The 27,457-nt window shown below is 39.2% G+C and overlaps 2 protein-coding genes across 2 annotated transcripts in view; one reads left to right on the top strand and one right to left on the bottom strand.

The window, feature by feature from the left end:
• Nucleotides 1-27,457, bottom strand: part of LOC135202590 (thioredoxin domain-containing protein 11-like) — a 183,240-nt gene that overhangs the window by 11,420 nt on the left and 144,363 nt on the right. The window lies entirely within an intron of this gene.
• On the top strand, nucleotides 3,974-8,071 carry LOC135202591 (thioredoxin domain-containing protein 11-like). Its single transcript, XM_064232099.1, has 2 exons — nucleotides 3,974-5,832; nucleotides 6,918-8,071. The coding sequence occupies exons 1-2, from the start codon at nucleotides 5,543-5,545 to the stop codon at nucleotides 7,426-7,428; spliced, it is 801 nt and encodes a 266-aa protein (XP_064088169.1). The 5' UTR covers nucleotides 3,974-5,542; the 3' UTR covers nucleotides 7,429-8,071.

Genomic DNA, 27,457 nt, shown 5'->3' with positions numbered 1-27,457 from the left:
GGGGAGTAGCCACCTCTATTAATTATTTCCAACATATGAACTTCGAGGATCTTAGAAAGTATACTGGATGGAAATCCCCGACAGTCTTTAAACGACATTATTTAAAGTCCTTGGAATCTTTAAAGTTTTCAGCAGTAGCAGCGGGAAACATAGTTTCCCCTGATACTGCTTAGTAGTTGTAGTATTGATCCAGGTCTCCTTTCTACCTACTTCAACCAACATGCCTCAACCTATCACCAGGCTACTCATCATCATAGCCTTAGCCGTTGTGTGTTGTAGTGGTTTGTCCCTTATTTTTTTGCTAGGGACAACCACCCTTGTACTGATATGTACTTCAGTGGTCTACCCTTATTTTTATGCTAGGATAGGCCACAATATGTTTGTATAAATTCTCCAATTGGATTTGTGATAACTTCAGTCACAATGTGTTTGTACATATTTGAATTAATTGTATTAATTGTATTAATGATGGAATTGAGTGTATCTACCCTTATTTTTTTATGCTAGGGTAGGGACATGTATGTATATAATTGTACTTATATGTTTCTAATTAGTAAATTCAAACATTTCCTTATTTTACATGCATATTTTATGATTTTTGTTACTACCATTTAAGTACTTTAAGTTTACTAACATTCTGTTATTGATTACTGTAATAAGTTAGTTTAAGTACTTAATTTGTATGCTGTATTTGATTTACTTATATTATATCCATCATTTTAATATGTTTTTTCATTTTTCCCTTTTCCATCTTGTCTGTTTCTCTGGTACTCTTTCATAGGCCGACACGAGCTGAGCCCAGAAAGGGATTTTGACGAAGGAAAAATCTATTTCTGGTGATTGGCTCGTGTCGCCCTATGAAACCCATCCCTTTTTATGGTTTGTTTTCCCCCCCCTTGCAGGACAAGATGTATTTATGTTTTATTTAAGGATGACCGCTAGGGGGGCGCTGCTGTCCGTGGCGTCCTCTAGTAGTAGTAGTAGAGGCTGCATCGCCCGTTGGTATCGGCTCTCTCTTAGGGGGATTCTGATAGGGAAGTTCTAATTGGTGTTTGTCTCGTGGTAGTGTTCCACACTCGCCCCTATATCATACCGACACTTCTTTTTAAGAGTGAGCGAGTCAGTCTTACTGACATTTTCTTAATTTTTGTTTTTTTCTCTGGTAATTTTAGGATGAATTTTACCTAGAAAGATGATGTTAAGGATTACTTTCATAGGGCGACACGAGCCAATCACCCAGAAATAGATTTTTTCCTTCGTCAAAATCCCTTTTATGTCCGCGCATTACGAATTCATGCATCATTTTGTGATAATATTTTCTCTGTGTTGCCTTGATTGTTTTACAATGTGTTATATACCAAAATGATTGCAATTTAGTTTACAATACAATGAAAAAAATAACTCTTTAGCTTTCACCATTTTGCTCACAGCACGATTTGTATACAATTATATATGAAATTTTTTTTTCACGCTGTCATATATCCCAATATTTATATATGATAATGATATTTTTTTCATTTCTGATGGTTGCATACTAAACTTCAGGCAATGACAAAAAAGGAGCCAAAAATGAACTCTTAATCTTGAAAACTAAGCTCACTCGCGAACGCCACCGGCATACGGGAGATGATTTTTAAAATACCGCTTCGGCGTTTAAGGGTTAAAGTCGGTTGGTGCTATAGGGCTTTTTAGATGGAGATTTCGATGTCTGAACTATACGTATTGAAATAAGTATAGTTTTAATTGTTTTTAACCCTTAAACGCCGACTGGACTTATTTTACGTCGACATTTTTTGTCTCGGTGGGTGCCGACTGAACGTATTTTTACGTCGACATACAAAAGTTTTTTTAAAAATTCGCGGAAAAATACTTTTAGGCCTACCAGCCGAAAACTCTTGAATCACGCGCCTTGGGGGATGCTGGGAGTTCACGGATCAAGGTGTTGTTTTGTTTACAATCATTACGCAGGCGCGCAAGCGCGAATTTCTTTCTTGCCGCACTAAAAAGTATCTGTGACACATCTCGGAAATTATTTCGTCACTTTGACATAATTTTTTTACCATTTTAAATTAGCCGTTACATGGACTATTATATATGAAAATGTGCGCATTTTTATGTAAAATACAACAAAAAAATACTCATGATTGTAGCTTTTATCAGTTTTGAGATATTTTCATATAAATAACGATAAGTGCCAAAATTTCAACCTTCGGTCAACTTTGACTCTACCGAAATGGTCGAAAAACGCAATTGTAAGCTAAAACGCTTATATTTTAGTAATATTCAATCATTTAACTTAATTTTGCAACTAATTGGAAGTCTCTAGCACAATATTTCGATTTATGGTGAATTTATGAAAATTTTTCCTTACGTCCGCGCCTTAACTCTTCCGAAAATAATCATACATGCGATTGTGGTAATGTTTGCACCATTTTAAATTAGCCGTTACATAAAAGTTTTATATATGAAAATGTGCGCAATTTCATGCAGAATACAACTAAAACAACCCATGGTTGTAGCTTTTATCAATTTTGAAATATTTTCATATAAAAAATGATAAGTGACAAATTTTCAACCTTCGGTCAATTTTGACTCTACCGAATGGTCGAAAAACGCAATTGTAAGCTAAAACGCTTATATTCTAGTAATATTCAAGCATTTACCTTCATTTTGCAACAAATTGGAAGTCTCTAGCAAAATATTTCGATTTATGGTGAATTTATGAAAAAATAACATTTTCTTTACGTCCGCGCGGTAACTCTTCCGAAAAAAATCATACGTGCGATTGTGGTAATGTTTGCACCATTTTAAATTAGCCGTTACATAACGTTTTATATATGAAAATGTGCGCAATTTCATGTATAATACAACAAAAAATAGTTGAAGGTTGTAGCTTTTCTCATTTTCGAAATATTTGCATATAAATCACGATAAATAGAAAAAAAACCACGTTCGGTCAAATTAACTCTACCGAAATGGTCAAAAAACGCAATTGTAAGATAAACTCTTACAGTCTAGTAATATTTCAGTCATTTATCTTCATCGTGAAACAAATTCGAAGTCTCTAGCACAATATTTAAAATTTATGGTGAACTTTTTAAAAAAAACTTTCCTTCCCTCCGCGCGCGGATTCTCCGCCACAAATCTCCGAAATGCGTAAGTCCCATTCTCGGAATATTTGCTCCGTTTCATATTAGGGCATTTCATAGGAGTTTTATATATGAAAAATGGCGCAATTTCATTTGTAGAATAAAACGAAAATATTTGAAAGTTGTAGCTTTTCTTATTTCCGAAATAATTGCATATAAAAAATATATATAAAAAAAATTCGACATTCGGTCAACTTTAACTCGTCAGATATGGTCGAAAACTGCATTTGTAAGCTAATATTCTTACAGTATAGTAATATTCAATCATTTGGCTTCATTTTGAAAGAAATTGGAAGTCTCTAGGACAATATTTAGATTTATGGTGAATTTTTGAAAAAATATGTGTTTACGTCTGCGCGTTACGAATTCATGCATTATTTTGTGATAATATTTTTCTCTGTGTTGCCCTTTTTATCGTTTTACAATTTTGTTATATACCAAAATGATTGCAATTTAGTGTACATTACAACGAAAAAAAAAGTAACTTGTTGCCTTCAAACCGTTTTGCGCACAGCACGATTTGAATACAATTATATATGAAATTTTGTTTTTGCGCTATCATATATCGCTTATTTATATATGATAATGATAATTTTTTTTCATTTCTGATGGTTGCATACTAAACTTCAGGCAATGACAAAAAAAAGGAGCCAAAAATGAACTCTTAATCTTCAAAACTAAGCACGCTATGATTTTTTGAAAAAAATATTTTTTCCGCTCCCGCGCTCACTCTGAAACATCTCCGGCACACGGGAGACATTTTTTTTTTTACTGCGTCGGCGTTTAAGGGTTAAGAGGGATGTCAAGTATTTACGGACTTTAGCTATATGTATTCGCAGGGGTTTGTGTCCCTAACCCCCTTAAATCTCAGGGGTCAGCTGTATCTTGTTTCGCATTTATGCTTTACTGCACTAAAGTTCTTTGACATTCCCGTTACTTGCGTTTTAAGTAGATGCCCCATTCCTTTAACTTTTTTCCAACCCTGATTTATAAAAATACTTCTGGACTTTAATCATTATATGGTCGAGTTTCTCAATATTAATGTGTTAGTCATACTGCTTGTAAATTCTGGAAGGTCTCTTTCACTGTTCCTTTGTGGGTAGGAATTGTTTAGGGTGTATTGACAGCGGCTCCTCTTTATCTCTGTGAATGGAGGGCAGCTCGATAAAATTCTTTTTATTTTTATATTTTATTGTGAATATGTGTACTAAACATTAACAATTTAGTAGAAGAGAAAGCGTGTATTGCAGAAATGCAGGTTATCATTGACAAGAAGTTTAACCAGACATCTGAGTCAAATTTTTAGGCTTTCACAATGTGTACCCAAGTAATTGAGCATGGTAAACATAAAGTTTAACTGCTAGGTGAGAGGAGACCAATTATGTAGCTGGGGGTCAAAGGGACTATGTAGTAAACATCTATAATGTTTCATGATTACTGATAAATCAGTCATAGCCGGATACCTGCTACAGTGTGCCTTGCATGATGCATTGTTAGATGGTAAGATTCTTTGCAGTATTCCTTTGGTCCCATTTGCAGTACTTTGCTTTTTGCTTTTAATTTCTTCTATTTAGTTATGTCCTGCCAGGATGCATAATTTTCTTTGTTTTGCTTCAGTTTTTACTTGCCATTCAAGAACAAATCCTTTGAGGGTGATCATATTAAATTACGGTCTATTAATAGAGCAGACTTAGAGGAGAGGCCTTGTATGTTTAAACATGAAAACGTTGGAATGGAGAAGTGAGGGTTGGAAATCAAGTGTAAGCAGAATTCAGATTATGGGGACTGGAAGGGAAACAATCAGTTGATATCTGGGAATGGCCATGTAGTTATTCTTTTCATGGTATAGTGATTAATCCAATATTGTACTCCGAGTTAAATACAAAAAATTATCACAGAAATTGCTCAGGATTGCCAGGTATTTTATGGTCCCAAGTTGGGTGGTCCAACTTTGGTGGAACCATAATTTATTGGAAAAAAGTAGAATGGAAAGGTTCAAGGTTGCCAAAAATCTGCAATTACTATATAATAAATATGATTTACTTAACACTAGCAAAGAAAATGTGAAAGAGTAAAGGAGGGCCTTAATAGTAGAATTGCACATTTTCATAAGATTGCTTTATACAGCTGTTTTTATTTTCAAGTGTCCAGTTAAAGCATTTGTGAATTTTTTCTTAACTGATGTAAATTACACTGTAAAGTGATGATCTTTCATATATTGATCTAAGATTGACTAAAAATACCAACATATGAACTGGGCAGGTGTTTCACTGCAGTCTGCATCTTCTTTAGTGTAATTTTACTGCACTTGAATACTCTGTGCTTGATCAGTTTAAAATTGAAACAATACTACCTTTCTTTGGTGCATTTTATTTTTATTCTATTACATTGAAATGGCTGTATATGTTCCATACAAGAAAATTACATTTCTGCATTGTAGCTTAACTTTTATAGCCATAGTTGTAAAGTTTCTTTTCACTCCCTTGAAGATGGTGGTTGTACTGCATTATAGCAAAACCTGCGCAGCTTGTACAAGTGTAGGGCATGTGTTCCTGTCAGTGGCTAATGCAGCACAACACTTGCCAAATGTTACCTTTGCGCGCATTGACACCCTCACCAACATCCTGCCATGGCATCTGTACTTTGAAAATCTCCCAACTATTATAGTCCATCCCCACTTTCGGTAAGTTTGGAAATCAATATTTTAATCCATTTCACATGCTGCACTTGAGTTCAGTTAGAATTCTATTGTATATATTTCATGAATCCCTTTGTATATTTGGTTTTATTATATCGCTTTATATATTTGCTTTTAAGTTTTCAGACCCACCAACATGTCTGGTGTTTTTTATTCTTGGAAGATTAGGATTTGGGTATTTTAATTCCATTTACGCCATTACCAAAAATATCAGTTCCATAATTTCATCATGTCAGTTTTGATATTCATTTCTCTTAAATTGGTATATCTGTCATTGAAAGTTGCCATGTTAGGCTGGGTTTCTCAGTGGTCCACTTACACTGCTGTTGTACCTCATACTAAACCACACCAATGTGTCAGATTAGCTCAAATATGGGTTGCACATGGTCATAACCAAAACCTGCATTATTCCATACCAAATATTTACCTGCCACAATCCCATACTGAATATTTTAAAAAGTTTCTGGCACCTGATGGTACACTCGGAAGCTCTTGAAAACAAAGTCTGATTCAGGTTCAATTGGTTAGCCAAATTTTTTAATAGTAGTAGTTGCAGAATGTTTCATGTCCTATAGTACAATGTAAGTCAGATCTCTTCTTAAACCTTCAGCTAATACAGTACTGCATTGTTATTGTGTTGAAGACTAATTTACATCTGCTAAGCGAACTGTAAAGGCAACAGTTCCTACAGCCAAATGAAGACCTTTCCCATTATTAAATGGAAAATATTATCATGAAGAACCCAGTTAACCACAAAATTTGTACTTCATTTTTAAAGGGCTATTCCATACCTGTATGTAGAATAACTGATGTTTAGTGTATCGAGTCAAGATGATCATTTTTACCTTGGTCCAAGTGATTACAATGGTTGTAACTTAATATTTAGTGGTTTCAGGATAATAGTAATGTTTACAACTTTATGCTTTTAAGAAGTTTAGAAATACATACAGTTATTGGTTTTAAGTCTTAAAAATCTTAAAAATACTACATAAATTACAAAAATATTTTGTTTACTATTTGCAATGAACAGTTGTTCAACATTAATACAATATACTCTTGTTGATTTGCAGGAAAAGTGAGAGTAGAATATTCGACTCTACCAATGCACTGACTCCAGCCAATCTTCTGTCCTTCATAGTTGCCAATTTGGATGCAGGTCATCGTCTCATGCTAGCCCTCTCTACCTGCCAAGAGGAGTGTAAGGAAAAGGTGTTACAAGCAGCAAGACTTACTACCACTCAGCTTCATCACTCCTTAACTATTTCATCAGCAAAACTTCAGCATATAATGGGTCTTATATCTAAAGTGATCATCGGTGAAAAGCAAGATAAATCCTCAGCTCACAAGACAGCACACTATCACTTGTTAGCTTTCACAAAGGCACATCTTGTTAGACAAATTAAAAAGTTGAGGATAAAGCTTGTTCACTTAAGTCAGTTAAATAAACTTTTGAGTGTTGCACTTGAGAAACAGTTACCCATTTTCACAGAGCTGTTAAAATCTATGTATTACATTACACATAAAAGAAATAGTATCTCAAAAGATATTCCAGACCAGAATGTCCTTCACGATGAACTCTAGTGATTGTTATGCTAACTAGTTCATGCTGGAGTATTGCTGTGATATTTAAAGTTTATATACTCTATACTGTAGTTTATATATTTATATGAAGTAAATTTATATGTAAATATTTGTTGAGTTACTGAGTTTTGTATTTTGTTTAATTAGTTCATTTTAATGGATCTGCACAGTGCTTTGCAGAAGTTATTGTAAGAGTAGTAAATTCCTTTTGATATAGGTTTCAGTCGAGAGGCTAATTGAGAAAGTAAATGATTCTGTAAATTAATTAAAGAATGATGGTGATACAGCACACTTACGATTACTGTCAGCACTGTAGGGCTGCAGATTTACAGATTAATATGTACAATACTATAAATATTAAAGTCTTGAAAATGAGCACTTCCAGAAAAAGTAATAGGCTTCTTCTAGAAGCTGTATACTGTATTTAACAAATCTCATGATAATGTCAGACATTATCTTTGTGTATGTTAAGGTTTTGAATCGGTAATGTGACAAATTTCCTGCACTTGTGTTTACAAAAAAAGAAGTTTACATTCTTGCTTCTGTGTGATTTCTCATTTATTTCAGTGAAATACTGTAATTGAAATGTTTTTCTTCTTTGAAGAACTTTGTTGTAGCAGTGATTTTTAGTAAATAAAAAATTTTAATGAAATTCTTGGTTCTGGATGATTAAGCCCTTTGTCAAATTATTTACTTTGCTTAATAACCCTGCCGCTTACACTCTTTACCTCTATCTTTTACATAGCAAAGCAATTTTACGTAGCAAAGCAATTTTATGAAGTGCTTACTTCATTACCTGCTCAACTTGGGTGAATGAACTTAGTTTTTTTATACACTGACCAATGAAACTAAAAACTTACAAAAAAGGAATAAAATACTGTCATGCTTTGGCAGCCAATTCTGAAGCTAACCCAAAACCAAAAGTCACTGGGTTTATCTGTCACTTGTTTTCCATCTCCGTGCCCAGTCGAGCACCTATCACTAGTTTTCTATCCACATGCATGCCCAGTCGAAATTGAGGCCAAATGTGTAGTTTATAAGCATTGCACCCTCGGTGGCGTGGTTGGTATGGTGTTTGCGTCTTACCTCGGTGGTCGCAGGTTCGATTCTCGGCCATTCCATTGAGGAGTGAGAGATGTGTATTTCTGGTGATAGAAGTTCACTCTCGACGTGGTTCGGAAGTCACGTAAAGCCGTTGGTCCCGTTACTGAATAACCACTGGTTCCATGCAACGTAAAAACACCATACAAACAAACAATAAGCATTGCATTTCTAAGAACCCTAAAAGCTACCAAGTGCCCAAAGGCCTTTTGCGTTACCACTTGGGACTTCACCTCCAAACTAGTGCGAACAACTTTTTTTGGTTCCGACTCGGCCAAGAAGTCTGTCTAGAACCTCCATTTCTTTCAACAAGTGCCTCAGCGGCATGGTTGGTATGGTATTAGCGTCCCACCTCGGTCGCGGGTTCAATTCTCGGCCATTCCATTGAGGAGTGAGAGATGTGTATTTCTGGTGATAGAAGTTCTCTCTCAATGTGGTTCGGAAGTCACGTAAAGCCGTTGGTCCCATTGCTGAATAACCATTGGTTCCATGCAATGTAAAAGCACCATACAAACATTTCTTTTAACTTTGTATGTGATCAAACGGACATACTCCACAGCAGACATGGTAGACACAGTACGTTCCGGGTGAGATTTTATAAGGTCAGGGGTATTGGTCTAGTCAGAAAGAACCTGTTGGTTAGGTATGATCAAACGCACCCATTGAGGCATCTGAGATGTGTATTTCTTGTGACAGAAGGAAGTTAACTCTCGACGTGGTTCGGAAGTCACCGTTGCTGAATAACCACTGGTTCCCTGCAACATAAAAAACACCATACCATACGAACAAACGATCAAATGGACATACTCCACAGCAGACAATACATTCCGGGTGAGATTTCATATGGTCAGGGGCATTGGTCTAGTCTGGAAGAACCCGTTGGACAGGTATTATGTCAGGAATCAGTCACAACAGACCACATTCACTTCATTTTTATGTACAGGACGTTGCCCATAGTTTTTTTCTTTTTCCTTAGGTTCTGTGGTGGCTGCTGTAGTCATGTAGGTCACCCAGCTCTTAAGGCTAGGTAGCATCTCGCCTAAGGTGTATGGCTGGCCTTGTACCTTTTCTAAGGATGGTTAACAACTGTCACATGCTATACAGGTATGCATGCAGGTGTACTAGATGACTCGAGTATCCTGCCTAAAATCTAGTTCTTTTTAGAATAATAGATGCAACTCCTCCCCTCTCACTAGCAAGGGGAGAGAGTGACTGACAATGAACAGACCCGCTGGTGAACCAATGATCTTCAGGTTTTTAGGTCCCCAACAATAAGGGCTCATCCAAGCCTATCTAAGAATCAATGACATTACCTTTCATCTATTCGAAGGCCCAGAAGTCTGTCAGTTTAACATCACAGCGTGGTTCAACAGATCAGAAGTATGGAAGTTTTAAGTAATTTGTATTTTTCCTAACAAAAAACTCAGATCTTTACATAAATGGCCCACCTCTATCCAGCCCTCATTCTGCTTCCTAGGCCAAAAGGTAGAGTGAATGCGTAGCATCTGGTTGGAAGGGATTCCTCCCATTCTGCTGGTAGCCAACTACCAATATCCTTTTTTAAAGTTAAAATACCGACTCAAGCTTCCACTGAAAGTAAATCCCATATGTAAAGACCTCAGGTTTGCATGTTAGGAAAAATTACAAATTACTTTGAAAATCTCTCATATTCCCGAGAATAGATCAGTCTCACTTCGGACCTTTTATTTTTTCTTTTTCTTTTTTTTTTTGCACTAGTGACCTCTTGCAGTGACTGTTCCCTCTGTTGCCCGACAATTCTTTCCACCATAGATTTGCTTTGGAAATGTGATGTGTTTTGGTTTCTGGGCTCCTGCATTAGGCTCAGTTTGAAAGGATCCATCTGTTTTCTTCACCATGTGGCGTGGGATGACCTTCGGCAAAGCCCATGCATTCCATCTCCTTGAAAGACAGCTAAATTCTGATACCAAAGCTTACAATAGTGCTAAAGATTTTAAGCTGATTGTACTGCTAATGAAAAACAATTGTGGCAACCGTGGTGTTGCACTTATGAGTTCCACTTAATGATAAATAACATATTAAAATTCGACAAATTTTAAAGTAATTTGTATTTTTCCTAATATACAAACCTGATGTCTTTTTTAGTTTTATTGCAAGCTGGATTATTGGAAACAGGATGAAGGATGGCCAGAGGTGGGCCATTTATGTAAAGACCTGAGATTTGTCTGTTAGGAAAACTACAAATCACTTAAAAATTTGTCATTTGTTCCAACATGTACACAAACCCTTGGTTTTTTCCTTAAGGAAGATTTAGGTTTCTTGGTGGGAGGATTCCGAGCAATTTTCTGAAATGACTGGTAGTTTGCCTCACCTGGGGCCTCTTTCCTGGTCATGTAAGAGCAAAGGAAAGAGACCCATGCCTCTGATCTGTTGAACATGTATGATGTTCAATTGCTTGACTTCTGGGCCTCTCGAAAAAATATAATGCAACGACACTGATTCAAAGATAGGCTTGATGAACCCAATATTGTCGGGGACAAAAAGGTGAAGGGATAACAAACAGGTTGTTCATTGTCAGTCCTTCTCTCCCCTTGACATATACTCAATCATCTAGAAAACCTGCATGCATGCCCATTCAGCAAATGGCAGCTTGCTTATTGTCCCTTAGAAGGGTATACAATGACAAATTTTCTAAGGCAATTTGTGTTCTTCTTAGGTACAAACCTTCAGTCTTAACAATAGGATAATTTTCTAGCGCCTGCTGGATCTAGTTAAAAATCAGAGATGAAAAGCAAGGAATCTGGTGAGATCTGGGAACGCATACATTTATCGGGTGAAAAATGTTCAAAGACTGTGCACCCACGCTACCGCGTTCAGTCTTTTTTCTTAACTGCCTGGGTGAGAGTCGCAGTTGCCCTCTCAAGCCTTTTTACCCGGGTTTTCTTTGCCTGTTTTTGCTATTGTGTTTGTCTTTGTGTGTGCTTGATGGCTTCCTCTGCTTCTTCTCGGTCTCGCCAATGTATGTGCCCAGGAACTCAAGGTTTCCCATGTTCTCATTTCCTGGCTTCAGCTACAAACCCATACTCCACATGCAGTAGGTGTCGTGCTAAAGTTTGTACCATAATGAATCTCTGCCTAACCGCTGGTTCCATGCAACGTAAAAAACACCATACCAACAAAAACAAGCCCATTCTTAGTAGTACTGTCAGACAAGTTCTTCCTGAATGCTAGGGGCAGACCACTGCCCCTAAACTTATGAAATCTTGCCTGGAATATATTATTATCCACCATGTCAGCTGTGGAGTACATCTGTTTGATCATTATATAAAGTCAAAATAAAAGTTGCTCTTGGACACCAATTCTTGGGCGAGTTGGAACTAATGACTGTCCAATGGTCGAGTTGGAACTAATAACAAGTTGTTGGCACCTAGTTTAGAGGTGACATCTTTAAGTGGCAATACAAAAGGCCTTCGGGCATTTGGTAGCATTTAGGGTCCTTAGAAATGGAATGCTCATACAGAGCAACAGGAAGTTGTAAACCCAACACTTGGATCATGGATTCAAAAGACATCTCCTCCTTTACTTTCTTTACTTATAGGGATTGGATCATGTGGGCTATTCATCAAATATTCATACATCAAACAGTTGTGAAGAGTAAAAATGACTTGTGTATAAATTGCAACACAACACAATAGTATGGTATATAGAACTTATAAAATTTGCCATGACCGACTAGCCCAAATTCAATTTACGTAGGAGAGATAGTGAAGACTCATGAGTTCCTAATTAAGATCTGAGATGTGCATGACAGCACCAGGGATTAATTTTAAATTAGAGAATATAATAGATTATCACAACCTGTGTTACCCAAAGACATAAAAGTTTCAATGAGTCAGAAATCCTGAATGCAATAGTAACTCATTTAAGAGGTTTGTGATTTTTACATTCCTGTGTTAGAATGCATTCCCTACTTCATATCTGTTTGGGAATGCACATCTAGGAGCCAGCAATTTTATGAGTATTACCAAATTAGCAAAATAACCACTAATTCTCGTGTGTTTGAAAATCTTTTTTAGTGGATTTCAAAATGCATTGCGGACAGCAGGAAATCCGAGTGATTTTGAATTATTTTACTTTTTTTCTTTTTTTTGTATGGTGTTTTTACATTGCATGGAACCAATGGTTATTCAGCAATCAGCAACTTTCTTCTGAAAGTCTATAATGTTTGTAATTCACTGTTCAGCTCTTGTAGTTAAAAATAAAATATTTTATAATAAAATATGTAGTTTTAATCATACTTACCCAGTAATCACATAACAAGTGTTTTACTCACCTGGCAGTTAAATTCAGATATTGGGAACCAATTGGCAAAGAGCTCAGTTTGTTTTATGCCCTTCATGAGAAAAAACCATGCTTGGGGATGGAGGGTGGGCTCCAATTGCTATATAATTACTGGATAAGTAGGTATAATTCAAATTTTATTTTATTAATAAAAATGTCATTTTTAATTACGGGACTTGCCCAGTAATTATATGACTGATTCCCACATTGAGGGATGGTGGGATGCATGGATGTTTCTACCTCAAAATGACAAATTTTCTAAGGCAATTTGTATTTTTCATAGCTACAAACCTTAGTCTTAACAATAGGATCATTTCTAGTGCCTAGCTGGATCCGGTTAAATCGCAGATGAAAGCAAGGAATCTTGTGAGATCGGGCAGCGTGTGCGTGTATCAGGTGAAGAGTGGTCAAGGACCACACATCTACGCAACTGCGTCATTCTTTTCTTAACCGCCTGGGTGAGAGTTGTGGTTGACCTCTCTCGGCCTTTACCCGCTTCATTCGCTTGTGTGTGTGTGTGCACTATTATGGCTTCTTCTGCTTCATCTCGGCCTCATCAACGTATGTGCCCCGGAACTCTAGGTTTTCCGTGTTCTCGTTTTTTGGCTTCGGCTGCGACCGACCCCACATCACATATAGTAGGTGTCGCTCTGACATCTGTACAATGAATCCCTGCATGTAATGCCGTGCATGGCCTAGAGAGCAGTGGAAGTTATAGTAAGAGGGAGCATTGTAGGATTTCTACTCTCCCTTCATGGGAGGGTTTTTCTTCTCTTCCTGATGCATCATTTCCTGCTGCTGTCACACCCCATACTAATGCTGTGCCTTTGTCCCCTTCCTTTTCTTCCATCGATTCATTGTTGGAAGTATCAGGAGGCCCTCAGGCTGATTTATGTAATGTTGCCCCTTCTTCTTCGGGAGTTAATTTGATTCCCGAGAGGGAGGTGGCTTTTTCATCATTGTTTTTTATTTCAGAGTTGGAGGCATCCAAAATGGCGGCGCTTTGGGGGACGCTTGGGCTATGGGGTCCACCGTCCTCGGAGGGTTTGCCGACGCACTTCATGGATGCTTGCTACCCCCCTCCTCCTGGCCTCGTCTTCGTGAGTAGCCGAGGTCAGCCATTTTGTATTGCTCCGCCAGTGACGATTGCCCCTTTTTCGAGTCAAAGGGAAGCCGTCACGGGGTCAGTCATTTTGTATCCCTCCACCAGTGGCGTCTGTTTCCCGTTCAGATCGGGGAAAGCCGTGATGTCATCGCCGCTTATGAAGTCACTTCCATAAATGACATCACTCCCAGTCGTCTCAACTGCGCTGCTTCGCTCGTCTGTGTCATCATTGCTGCTGTGATGTCATCTCTGCCATCCAGTTCGCTGCATCCCCCTTCCATGTCTCGGACCCTTCTCTTGCTGATCCATCTGAGGCTTTATGCCAGACGGTTCTTAAGAGATCGGACTCTGTTTTAGAAGATAAGTTGGCTGCCATGTCGGCTGGGAGGATTGGAAGCAAGTGTGTTGCATCACCCCGCCTCCTGGGAAGAGATTGTGTAAGGAACCAGTGCTGTCTTCCTATCCTTCTCCCCCATCTCTGCCGCGTCGGCATATCAAGCGTTGGAAGGTTAAGGACTTTGCCCTTTTTTCGTTTGCGAGTGAGGAGCAACACGCCTGTGTTCCTGAGAGTGTTGGTGTTGCGGAGTGTTAGTGTATCTTCCCCTGTGCTATCCGCAGTGGCTGCTTCGTCCTCTGCATCGAGTCGCGAGCGTGTTGCAACTTCCCTCGTTCATGCACATTGTAGGTGCTCCCACTTCTTCTTCTCCAGGGTCTATTTGTTGCCGTAAGGATCTCAAGGCGCCTGTCAAGAGGTAGAAGGTTGTGAGAGCGGAGTTGGTGCAGCAGGAGTGTTTGCCTGCCCCTCTCCCTGCTACTTCTAGGTTCAACTCCGAGGAATTCTCATTCTATCTCAAGTGTTTGGGATTCCTCACCGGCATACGTTCGTACATCTGCCACGCCCGTGCCCATTCGCGGCCATGTTAGAGAGTCACCTGTTGGGAGAGTGATTAGTGATGTCCCTAGTGTTGTGGCTGGTTCGTTGCAGGAGTTGGCGCTTGGATCTCGCCCAGAGAGGTTAGTTAGTGTTTCGGGCTGATTGGCTGCTGGTTCCTCCGTTAATTTAAATGAGGAAGGCGCTTCAGATAATCCTGCACACCCTTCTGCACACCCTTCTCGTCGTCGGTCTCTGTTGCCGGAGCAGGAGGAGGGCGACACGCGAGAGTTTTTTGTCTTCCTTTACAGAAGTTGTTGACCTCACTCATGGATTCAACAATTTGGAGAGTAGGACTCAAGCTTGGAAGCCTTGCTGGGAGCTAGGCAGGATCCCAAGTCATCGTTTCAACTTCCCTTGTCGGAGCACATCCAGTCAGTCTTGCATAAAGTTAATGCCTCTGTTTCACATCAGGACGGTTCGCTTCGCTCTAGGGGCATAGGAAGTACTATGCTACGAACTCTGCTTTTTTTAAGTCACGTCATCTTAACCTGGACGTCATTCTTATGAAGCTGGGATTGACTTTGGAGCAGGTGAGGTTGGTGGCTCCATCCTTGTCTCCACAGGATGTCTCGGCATTGGAATCTACGGCAGCCTCCATGTTGCAGACGGTTTCTTGGCTGGACTTCTGGCCTACAGTCATTACCAAGATAGCTTCTGACAGGTCCCCAGAGGGGTTGGTGAGTGCTTCCTCTCTTGCCAGTTTGTTGCTGTGCGGAGGCAAGGCATTTTTGTATATGGCTCACCTCAAGTGTTGATTTATGGGCTAACCTTCTCCTGAATAGAAGAGACGCAGCTTTACCAGGATGGAAAGATCGGTGACCCCGAGTCCTTGCTGGAATGAGGAATGGAGATCTGTTGGAGTCTCAATTTCCGTTCCCTCGAACCGAGCTGGAGGATGTGATAGACCGGCAGCGGGCTGACACCACGGACAGATTAGTGCACCAGGCTGTGTCTAAGTTGGAGTCTCGTCCTCGAAGACGTCCAGCTCCTCCTCCTCCCCCTGCCCAGCAGCAGTCAAGAAGATCGTCGCATGGTAGGCCATTGAGGAGTTCAGTTTTGGCAGGGCCTCCCCATTCGTCCCTGCCTAGGTCAGAGGACCAACATCCCTTTCGCTCCCATTCCTTTAAACAGAGAAGGGGCCCCAGGGGCCAGGAAAAGTCAAACCTCGTACCCAGTCAAAGGATTCTCTACTTGGGCATGGTCATTGATACAGCAGTTGCAAGAGTTTTCCCGTCAGATCAGAGGTTGGAGAAGTTGCGAGTGGTGGTGCACAACTTCCTGTCGGAACCACATTAGTCAGCTTATCAGTGGGAGGAATGTGAGAGAGCCTCTAGAACTGACTGGAGTTCAGCACACGAGCTATTCCTCCTGGTCGTAAGAGCAGGGAGGAGTGCCCTGCCTCTGACAACTTGATCGGAGTATATGTATAGGAGCTGCATGATCAGGAGTCAAACTTCCGGGCCTTTTCGAAAATAGTGAGGAATCGTAACTCTCTGAAAAAGGGTTGGGAAGAATATTTAGAGTTGCAAGGCATTAATGCAAAGTTCTGGAAAGGTTTACATTATTGCCAGTCTCCTTCCTCCCCTTGCTAGAGGAAGGAGCAAGATTGCTTCTATGATTCAGATAAGAAAAATATAAAGGAAACTCGATGTGTACGCTTACCGCATCAAATGCCCCACCAGCAAGTGTAAGTTCAGTCCTACCCTCAACTTGAAGGAAGGAAGAGAGGGAAGGTGGAGAGGCCAGTCATTCTCGCATCCTTCTTACCTCTAGAACCGCCACACTATGGGCGAGATGCAACTTGTCCTCTTGAAGGAGCCTAGTAAGCAAATACAACTTGTGAGCATCCACCACTGGTCCAAGGAAATGAGGTTCCAAGGACCTGTGGGCAGACCCGTAGGAAGAAAAATATAAATGTGTCATAATGAGACCATATATCCTTGCCGATCTGACATATTCTTCAGTGATGAAAAGTACCAAGCTACTGGCACTGCCCACTCTCTGAGAGAGCATACAGTGTATGTATCCAACTTCAGAAGTCCCTCATGTTCGTGTAAGGACATCACTTTCTATATTTTTATTGTATCTCGTCATCAAGTCGAGTTGTCCCTTTAACCATTCTGTAGAGCATTCTGGGGCCTTTCCGCCAATGTATAACCCATGTAATTTCATTATTTGTATATCTTATTATCTTTAAATGTATGTCTCCGAGAAAACACAAGTCCTTGTGGCCCAGACCCAGTTTCTCTCTGTTCAGGAAGGATACTACACATCCGTCGCGGCCACCTTTGCTTCAACCAGGGGCCGCTAGACATCTTCTCGACCTGCCGAACCTGTGGGCCTCCTTGGTCCTTCCCCCGGTGCCATTGCCGCACCTGCCGAATCCCCAGAGCACCTCCCGACGCCACTGCTGCACCCAGGGTCCTGCTTTACCCACCAACATTGCTGCTGCACATGTAGACTTGCTCGGGCCCCCCGATGTTGCTTCCTGTGGGCCTCCTCAAACCCCCCCGACACTGCTTTTGCTCCTGGGGCTCGCCTGGCCTGCCCATGTCACTGCCACACCTGTGGACCTGCTCATGCTTCCGACACCGTCGCCTGTAGTCCTCCTCAGCCCACCAACACCGCTGCCGCACCTAGTCCTTCTTGGCCCACCAACCCCTCTGCCACACTTGGTGGGCCTCCTCTGACAGCTGACGGTGCTACCTGTGGGCTTCCTCGACTTACCAATGCCACTGCCTCACCTGTGGTTCTGCTCTGCCCATTGGACGCCGCTGCCATGCTGGGGACTTCCTAAGCGCAACCTACACCGCCCCAAGAGCCAACGGTGACCCCTCACCAGTGGAGGTCTACGGGGAGACTTTGACAGTGCCAGGAGAATTTTTCCTGGCCGACAACAACAACCTCGATGTCACCCTGTCAAGACTCCTCGCAGCCGCCCAGAAATTCATCCCCTGCCGCGGACCCTCTCCAAAAAAAAGAATCGGTTTTAACCGAGAGCCCTGGATAGACCAGCTGAACCCTGCTTTCATTCCCGACAAAGATGTCCTCGCAGAAAGCTCCTGCAGGACCCCACCTTAGAACGAAACCCCACCGGAGCCTGCCAGTGCCCCCAGATGTCGGCGAAATCACTCAAGGACAGCAGTCGAACCTCCCAGGTCCACCAGCAGGGCCAGCATCCCACTGTCTGACTCGCCACAAGACGAGGAGCCTAAGGACGTCCCCCAACAGATGGCATCATGCAGCTCCCTCTGCAGTCTTGGTCGCCCTCAGTTGACAGTAGAACCCCCCAGGCAACCACCAGGGGAGGCATCCTGTCAGCCAGCAATGCCAAAGGACTCGACATTCAATAACGCCCCACAACAACTGTCACAAGGACACGGGGTCGCCTCCGGCCTCCAACATATTTGTCATCCAATCATTATTCCATAATCATTGTCTGGGGTCGGGGGAGACTATTTGTAAGGACTATGTTTTTTCTATATTTTTATTGTATCTCATCATCAAGTCGCGTCATTCCTTTAACCATTCCATAGAGCGTTCCGCGGCCTATCTGCTGATGTATAACTTATGTGATTTCATTATTTGTATATCTTATTATCTTTAAATTTGTCTCCGAGAAAACACAAATCCTTCTGGCCCAGACCCAGTTTCTCTCTGTTCAGGTAGGATACTACATATCTGTCCTCAGCCTCCTTTATAGCCTGTGTTTACCTGTAATAAATTATCAGTACCCAGCTACCTGTCTTACTCTCTGGTCCTCACAATCTTGTAGGACTCTGAGGAAGACTAGTCGTTAGAAACTTATGCATTGGAAGTCAGTAGTGGATAAAAGTATCAGCACTCAATGAAGGGTGTCGATCATTCGTGTAATGCAAAAGATAAACAATCAATGGACAAATGACTGATCTGGATTAACCTATAAAAAGTCCAAAGCGCAGGAGATCATGAAGGATTCGAACTTGTCGACAGATGTCGATTGAGTGCACATCCGAGACGGAGTCACGACACGACACCTGCATTTTGAAGGGTGATATTGAGAACGAACAATGCAAATCGTCTATCTTCTTCGCCAACGACGCTGAGAGACAAGATGATGATTCTCTGAGGTAAGTGCACATTAGACGAAAGTCAAATGCCTTCTAGAGACTGAAGTCCCTGTGATGCCAAGACAGAGAAGTTTCTCATCAGTAGTTGAATCTCAACTATGGAGAAAAAATAGCTACTACTTAGTGAACGACTAAGGTGAATGTGGACCTACATCTTCACAGTTGAATCAGAAAGAAGTGAACTCTCACAATTCTGATCACAGAAAAAGTCCCGTCGATGACACCAACCAGTGAAGATGGCTCTAATCCCTGGTATTTTACAGAGGACTGAAAAAGTTATTCCACCATTTCGTTGTGGCAAGATAGTCAGTGCTTGCAATGAAGGTGGAGAGTCTTTCAGTAATGAAAACATGGTGGGTTGCATCAGGGAGGAACATTCCTATCTACCCTGGAAGCAGAGCTAGTTGGGCTGGGAACGCGCAAAGTCTTCCATTATTTATCTTCAATTCAGGGTGAAAAAATAATAACTGAACACCTTATGAATTAGAAAATTTATATTAGAAGAAAAAATGAAATTGTCTGAAGAAAATCATTCCGCGTCATCGCGGCGGTCGACTTCTATGGTGATAACAGGACACCGAAGACGACTAGTTCAAGCTGAACTGGTTGTTCCCAAAACAGTAGCACTGGAGGCGTTCAAGTTCTTGGTGCTATCCATCCTGAACAAGGTGATGTATGTTCGGTAAGATCCTAAGACTGAACCAAAAACCGTCTCTTGGATTTCAACTCTGGGGAGTAGACTCCATAGAGTTCATCATATTCCCACATTCATCCCAGTGTAACCAGGAAGTAGAGGAAGAAAAAAAAGAGAGGAGGGATGACCGTTCTTAATGGCTCTTCTCTGAACTTGCGGTGTTTTCACTCTGTCAAACGAAGCATTATTTCCTACAACTGTTCTGTTCACGCAAACTCAAGCTTAAGTTGAGCAGAGTCAAATGGAGTAAAAGCTGGCAAGAACTTGCATCTATCTTCTCCATGATCAAATCTCACGAAGAGGACTACACAGAGAACCTCCTCCTATCTCCTTCAGATGCCTTGTCCCGAGGGACAGCGACATCGATCTTGGCACCTGAAGAATAACCATTCTTAGCTTTCATAGGTGGGTCCAAGCCACAAGCCACCAACGGTCCCTTCTCTTACTCTGCAACACTGCCCTAATGGAGAGAAGTCTACCCATCACTGACTGTGGGTGTACGACCCCCTTGAGAGGTTGTATATAGTGAGAGTGTGTGTGTGTGTGTGTGTGTGTGTATATATATATATATATATATATATATATATATAATATATATATATATATATATATATATATTATAGGGCTTGTGCCTTGTATGATAAGGCGCCCTATGAGGTAATTTGTTAGACTTGCGATAATCTATACGCTAAGTCGGTTGGTATTGCACTTCCATCTTCAGTGGAGTGTTTGGGGGTGTTTTGTAGATCAATTACGAAGTCGGTATTATCTTGTTGGTTATTACGACGATGTAAAAATCATGGTTCGGTGAGGAGGTTCTTGTAGAAAACACGAAGTATAAAAATATATATATTCTTGAAGTTTTATATGCTGAAGATCAGATATAATTGTACAAGTCTTCTAATAACGATAGCTTGATCGCTTCTGCCAATGATGATGGCCTAATCCTATTCCTCTACATGATAAGCTTAGGTAAAGAGGTACAGTCTTCTAATGACGATAGCTAACTCTGTTCTGCTTGTCTACCATCTCTGTTACAAGTTATGAAGGAACAGACAGTAGTTCGAACATATGAACATACAAATCCAAATGACATAGTTTCATACGAACACACAATCAAAATGAGACACGCTACGATCACGTAGGCGTAGTTGTCTCAAGCAGGGAGCTTGGACTAATGTTTATAAACAATTGAATGACTACAGGTGACGGCATGTCAACTTAGCCTACATACTTATTGTATACGGTCATCTTTAGCGTCTCTAGTCTGATCACATTCCTGCAAGCAATCTGGTTGACCTCTTTAGTTGTAGACTTTTATATATATGGACTAACATTCCATATTTTTATTATGTAAACACTTACATCAGCTCGGTCAGCTACCAAAACCAACTACTGAATATTACTCAAACTTGACTTGCATTTGACTTTATAGGAGTGATACAGACACTATGTGAATATATATAGTAAATAAAAATTCATGGTGTACATGAATTGATTCAAAGTAACAAAATATAAAACAATGATTATTGGTAAATTAATAGTGATCACGTGATGTATAATGATACAGTTTTTTCACTTCATCTCATTAAGATACATATGCTACAGAAAATACTAATGTACTCTGATAATTGCATAGAATGAAGATTAACATGATAAAAAATCATATTTTAACTGATAAAAAATTTCATATATGAATTGATAAAATTATTAATGTTTATGCTGATTGATTCGTTGATTTTTATGCTAAATGTTATATATCTGATTCATTAATTCATATACTAACTCATAAATAACTGCAGATATTGGTAAGAAAAAAGGTAACAGATTGATTATAGGCTACCTGATTTGTTTATACGTATGTATATGGATTCATATAATTATGATTAATATATGTGCACTTTAAATAGATTCCTATTGCGTACACGCAAAGATATATTTAGATTCTGTTATTTATGATCAATTATGATAGGATACATGATACTTTATATATATAGGATACATGACCTAGGTGTTATACTACTTCACTTTTAACTAGCGTTCGAACAACTTTTCGTCCATTACACAGTTCCAGACAACCACCTATAGCCCAATGAAACGGCCTATTTCACAGGGTTAAAACAAGGGGAAAATTTGCCTGGGCGGGTCCAACATTCTATATTGCGCTCATACTTATTCTCTGCATCCTAAGCTACACGATTACGTTCGCGATGAATAGATCATCCCAGCACGAGTCCTTCGCCAGCAAAGTAGAGTTGAATATCCTTCGGGTCGTAATTTGTCGGAAGTATGTCCCTTTCGTAGTCGATTCCGACAGCCGCCGGAGCATTCCGCATTAAAACGAGATTAACGACGAGATACGGTGTCGGTCGAAGAAGTCCATGAAATTCCTTTCACATTGTAGGCGGTTGTTACTTGACTGTAGTCGTCCGCTGCGACGAACGATTTTTTGAAGTTTCGATGTGAAATTCTCGTACTGCAGGATACTGTAACCAGGTTCCATTAATCAGCCTGCAAGTGAAATTATACTTGTCACAAGGGCAAAGTAAATACAGACGACATCCAAATACAGGGGAGGGGAGAGAGCCATTTAGACCAGACTTAACCCCACCATGAATTCGCTGATATATTGGAATTCAAAAGAGTCAGCTGTACAAACTTTTTTATCCATGGCATTAAACAAGAGTTAACCTATCCAGGTCTATGATGACTTGTAAAAATATCCATAATTATAAAAAATAAATAGATATCATTACGAATCACAAAGAAAATTCGATATTACTGGTAGTAAGTTACTAGACAAAGAAGTGGAAAACGGAGCTATTTGTAAGATTGCCAGGCAACATAAGAGTCAAAGAGAATATTAAACATGATTCAATGTGCCCTAACAAAAGTTTCATATTCAATTTTCTCGCGCGCATCCTCTGAGGTTAATTTTTTAAAAACTTTATTAATAGGTAGGAGATGCAACGAAAAAAACCCACTATGTACTAATTTCTAAATAAACTTTGGGTTTTTTTTCAAGAAAATGTGGCATTTTCCCATGAATGTTTTACTTGAATTGTAATAGGCTAATGTTGCAAGTAAATATATCATATACATATCTTGATACTTCTAAATGTCTATGAGGTTCAGAAAAAATTAATCCATTTTGTTGTTATAGAAATCCTATTTGCTTATTTTGTTATTAATTTAGACACGTCTGCCTCGCCCATGAGATGTTCGGGCTAGGCATTCCTTTTCTCCAGTCAATCTGCTTTTGCAAGCAGAGACGACACACAGATGAGCCTGGTGTAAGCAGATTATTGAGGTTAAAAGGAACAAATGCTGATACGGCAATGATGACGTCGTCACTTGGCAGGAGATTGCTCTCAGCCAGCTAAGAGTTACGTTACTTGCTGGTAATAATACGACTTTAGGATAAACTTTATTATCTTTTAATACTCGACACACCCGAAAAGAATGTCTGAAAAAAAAACAGTACCAAAATTGAACAATATATTAGTTTCATGTTGGAAATCTGCATAATTGTAATTATGTAACTTAAATATTCCTTATTCAAACTATATGAAAAAGGTTTCCATACAAATTCTATATATATTATTAGCCCTGTATCAGATTCATATAGGATTATTTCATAGATAACATTTTCACTTCTAGACTTCCTGACTTTTAAAATCTCTTTTATTTTATTTTATTTATTTATTTATTTATTATTATTATTTTTTTTTTTTTTCATTGACTACGAATATAAATCACCGGGACAGACAATATGTCAGTAGGTTTTGGATATGTGTTTGAACTTTTAGCTTATTTTGTCATTACTAAAGCGTTAAGTTAGAGTTCAAATCTTTACGCATATATATTTGGATATTTAATTAATCTATGGTTACGTTTTGCTTTATTGATTTTATCGTGATCTTTTTTATTTTTTAATTATAATTTGTAACCCTTCCGACTTCTTACGGAGTGTATTATATTGACTCCACTTGTATCCATATTTATTTAATTTTTTTATATTTATTTATATATATATATATATTTAATGGTTGGCTTGAATATGTGGAAAAAGTGTTCTAGCGGCGTACCGTATAAGGGGCTACTTGCGGCATCAATTCTATAGATACAAGATATAAATGATAAAGGTATTTAAAACCGCGAGAACCGCTATAATCCAGTTCGGATCCAATATCACGAGTTGTAACTCGTAAGACATTGACACTCCTATTTAATTATCCGTTATTCTACCAAACCGATTGACTCTGGGTGATAAAATATTTATTGGTTTTCTTAATGGAAAGGAATTCACACTACGTGTTATGAGATTATTATTGATTTACACCACCCGAGTCACAGATTATTATGTGTTGAATTCCATATTTACTGATTTAGCACTCATAAATATTCCTAACGCACTCAATTGCGGTGTTTGTTTAGTGCTATTAATTCTATATAACGTGTCAAGGACTATTAACACTAAGAAGTGTTTATTCCCTCTGTCAGACTCGTAATTCTGTTAATAAATTCTACGTATATTCTTTCAAGGATTGATTTGGCACAGGATAGGCCCTTAACTGACAGGTGTCTTAGTGTGTCCCTTGTTTTCATGACACGTGTTACAATCAGTTATGTGCTTTTTATATCTGTAAGCATTGTAGGCCAGTAAAACAGTGATTTGACTTTCTGTGACATAGGAGGGAACCCTGGATGACGGAATGCAACCAGTTTATGACATTGTATGAGAGAGATTATTACTACTACCTGGTCGTTAGTCCTCTGCTGTGTTCTTCGGGTTTTCCTCGTCACAGACCTACATAGAACATTACATTTGATTACATTATTCTGATACACATACTATAAATATACTTTTGCTTTAGGTTTCTGCTCGAAGTGTTTTATTGTTTTTGCCTAGCCATACCCCTGTTTTCCGTTCGAAGTGTTTATGATTTTGCTTATCGCTGTTGACACTTGCTTTGTTCAGTTTGTAACAGTTTTCTGCGCTCCGACCCAGATATTCAATGCTCGCGATCTCTTGGGTTAACGGAATTTTCTTGTTTAGATACGGTTTTAACAATAGGCACGGATGTCTATCTTATTAGTCCAATTAATGGTTCTTTGCTGTATGGTGCGGGATTGCGGGATAATGCGTCAGCTATGATATTTGCTTTCCCAGGTAGATATCTTATCTTGGCTCCAATAACCTGAATGATCAATTGTCACCGAGTTCCTTTTGGACTGTGATTAAAGCCTTTGAAAAACTCGGTAAAGGACTCATGTTCAGTAAGGACTTTATCAGGATAGCCATAGATTATGAACTTAAAATGTACTAGTGAGTTAAAGATTACCCTAGCCCTTCCTTGCTTATTACTGGCATATTTACTTTCAGAGGGCTTTAGTTACGTGAAGTAAAAAGCTATAGGAAAGAACTGTTTATCATATTGCTGAAGTAGTATCCCTCTTACCCATTGGTCTGAGCTCTGTTGCAATAAAACAAAAATTCCCTTATTTAAATCAGGGATTTTTAAGTTAGGTGAGCTGCATTATCCGCTTTTAAGATATCGAACGCCTGTTGATGCTTTTTTAGACCATAATAAATCTACGCTCTTCTTCGTAAGATCTGTTAAAGGAGCTGTCATGATTGAAGAGTTACATATTTACATACGATTGTAATACCCACTACAGCGCCAAAGTGCTGTATCCCCCTGCCCCCTTTTATAGGTACGTTAATAGGTACCAGGAAAGTTATGAATAGCCGACGCCTTACCATGGACTACTTTAAGACCTTGACTAGACACATAAAACCTAGATAAACATGTTCGGTTTTTAAAAACTCACATTTAGATATTTTACTCTGAGATTATTTGTCTTTGTCTCTGTAGCACTAGCTCTAGTTTATGTGAATGTACTTCTAAGGTATTAGAAAAGATTACAAGATCATCCATATAGGCATGTAGGTTATCCCCTAAAAGTCTCCAAACACTATATTGTAATTGGGGCGCAACGTAAGCTGGAGGCATACGTAAAAATTTATAATGTCCCTGAGTGTGCTGAAAACGGTGTATGAGGTACAATCACTTAGGTAATGGTATCTGGTAAAAGCATTTAAGTAAGTCCAAGCTGGTGAAAAATTTATTCTAACCTAACAGAGATAAGATGTCGTCGCTACATGGCACTGGAAACTATCGGGAGTCGTTTCCTTGTTTAAGCGACAGAAATCTACGCATGACGTTTTGAGGGAAAATTATATGGGCTATTTGATTTCCTAATGGCTCCTATTACTAACATATTTCAACTTCGTCATTTATCTCTATTTTGAAATTGCAGTGAGAGTTCTATACGAAGTATGTATATAGCTTTATGTTTGTCCTTAGACCGTATTTTGTGTTAAATTACATCCGTTTTTCCCAGAGATCACTCGCTAGTGGAGAAACTTCCTGGTATTCAGGTAAAAGATAAAAAAAAAAAATTCTGCTGAATCACCTCTGCTTGAATGACTTTACGGATATTACTTTAGATAGATTATCAGAGAGATTCATCCACGACTGGTTGGGCGTGATTAAAAATTAGCAACAATAAAAAATGCGATATTTAATCTTCCGTATCCACGATATGTATACTTTTAGGGCTTGTTCGCGGAAATCGTTATATTTCAGAGTGTCGGGAAGGATTAAAATTTCATTTCCCAGCAAAGTCTTTTTACACGCACTAAGACATTTCGAGGGTGCATGCTTCTCGAGATTTTGCGTGCAAAGTGCGACTGCGGTTGTTGGGAGAATTCTGTTGGGTCATTTGAACAATGTTACGATTTATGAGCAAATGTATAGTTCCTTTATATAAGTTATTATTTGATTAACTGTCTCATTTTTGTTCAAACGGATTTTAATATGTTTGAAGGTTTTATAGGATTTCCCTTGATAAACACGCCTTATTTTGCAGGATGTAAGATAATATTTTGTATACCCTAGATGGATCTTACAATTACACTAGATACAGATCAATGTTTTTTATAACTATAGAGGTATCTGTAAGCGCTCGCTTATCCGGACTTCTCATTAGGGAAGTTCGAACAACAGACGGTGAGTCCGTAAATACAGGATAATACGTGTACTAATGAAATAAATCAAGATATTCTAATTTTTACGGCGCTACAGTCGGGCTTAATCCACCACTACTTATAATAACTTATGTATTAAAAAAAAAACGAAAACCTGCTCTGATTACTTTATACGGTCGTGTGATGCATAGGGAAATTCCTTTTTAATTTTAAAAGGTATTTGGGATGTATGATCCAACATCGCTTTTCCCCACTCTGCTAGAGTCGCTTATTGTGTGGAATTTGCTATGCTTTGAACACTTCGGCAGTTTTTGACTGACCTTGACCGCTTGACTAGGTATAAAGCAATGAATGACCGAACTATTAGGAACTGAGCGATTACTAATAAGAAAAAGTTATCACTACTGCATTCAATATTAACTGTTTGTACTTCATTCTTTGCTAAATTTGAAATAGTGAGGGAATCTGGTCACGCATTTAGCCTGATGAAAGTTTTTTACAGACATGTTATTCCTTGCAATCCAGCCATATTTTTAAAGTTAAGTTGAGTCATTGAGGTTCGATATTTTATATAACTCAAAAAACTCAAGGCTAAAATAAAACTGCGATCGGGACTTTGCAGAGGAGGCATTTATTGTCATGACCCGAATAGTGTTACCTCTAATTTATATAGATTTGTACGGGTGTTCCACTTGTTTTTTGTGTGTTTTTC

The sequence above is a fragment of the Macrobrachium nipponense genome, chromosome 30 (assembly GCF_015104395.2).
Source record: "Macrobrachium nipponense isolate FS-2020 chromosome 30, ASM1510439v2, whole genome shotgun sequence".
In the NCBI taxonomy this organism is placed as follows: domain Eukaryota; kingdom Metazoa; phylum Arthropoda; class Malacostraca; order Decapoda; family Palaemonidae; genus Macrobrachium; species Macrobrachium nipponense.
This window is presented reverse-complemented; position numbering and strand designations above follow the sequence as displayed.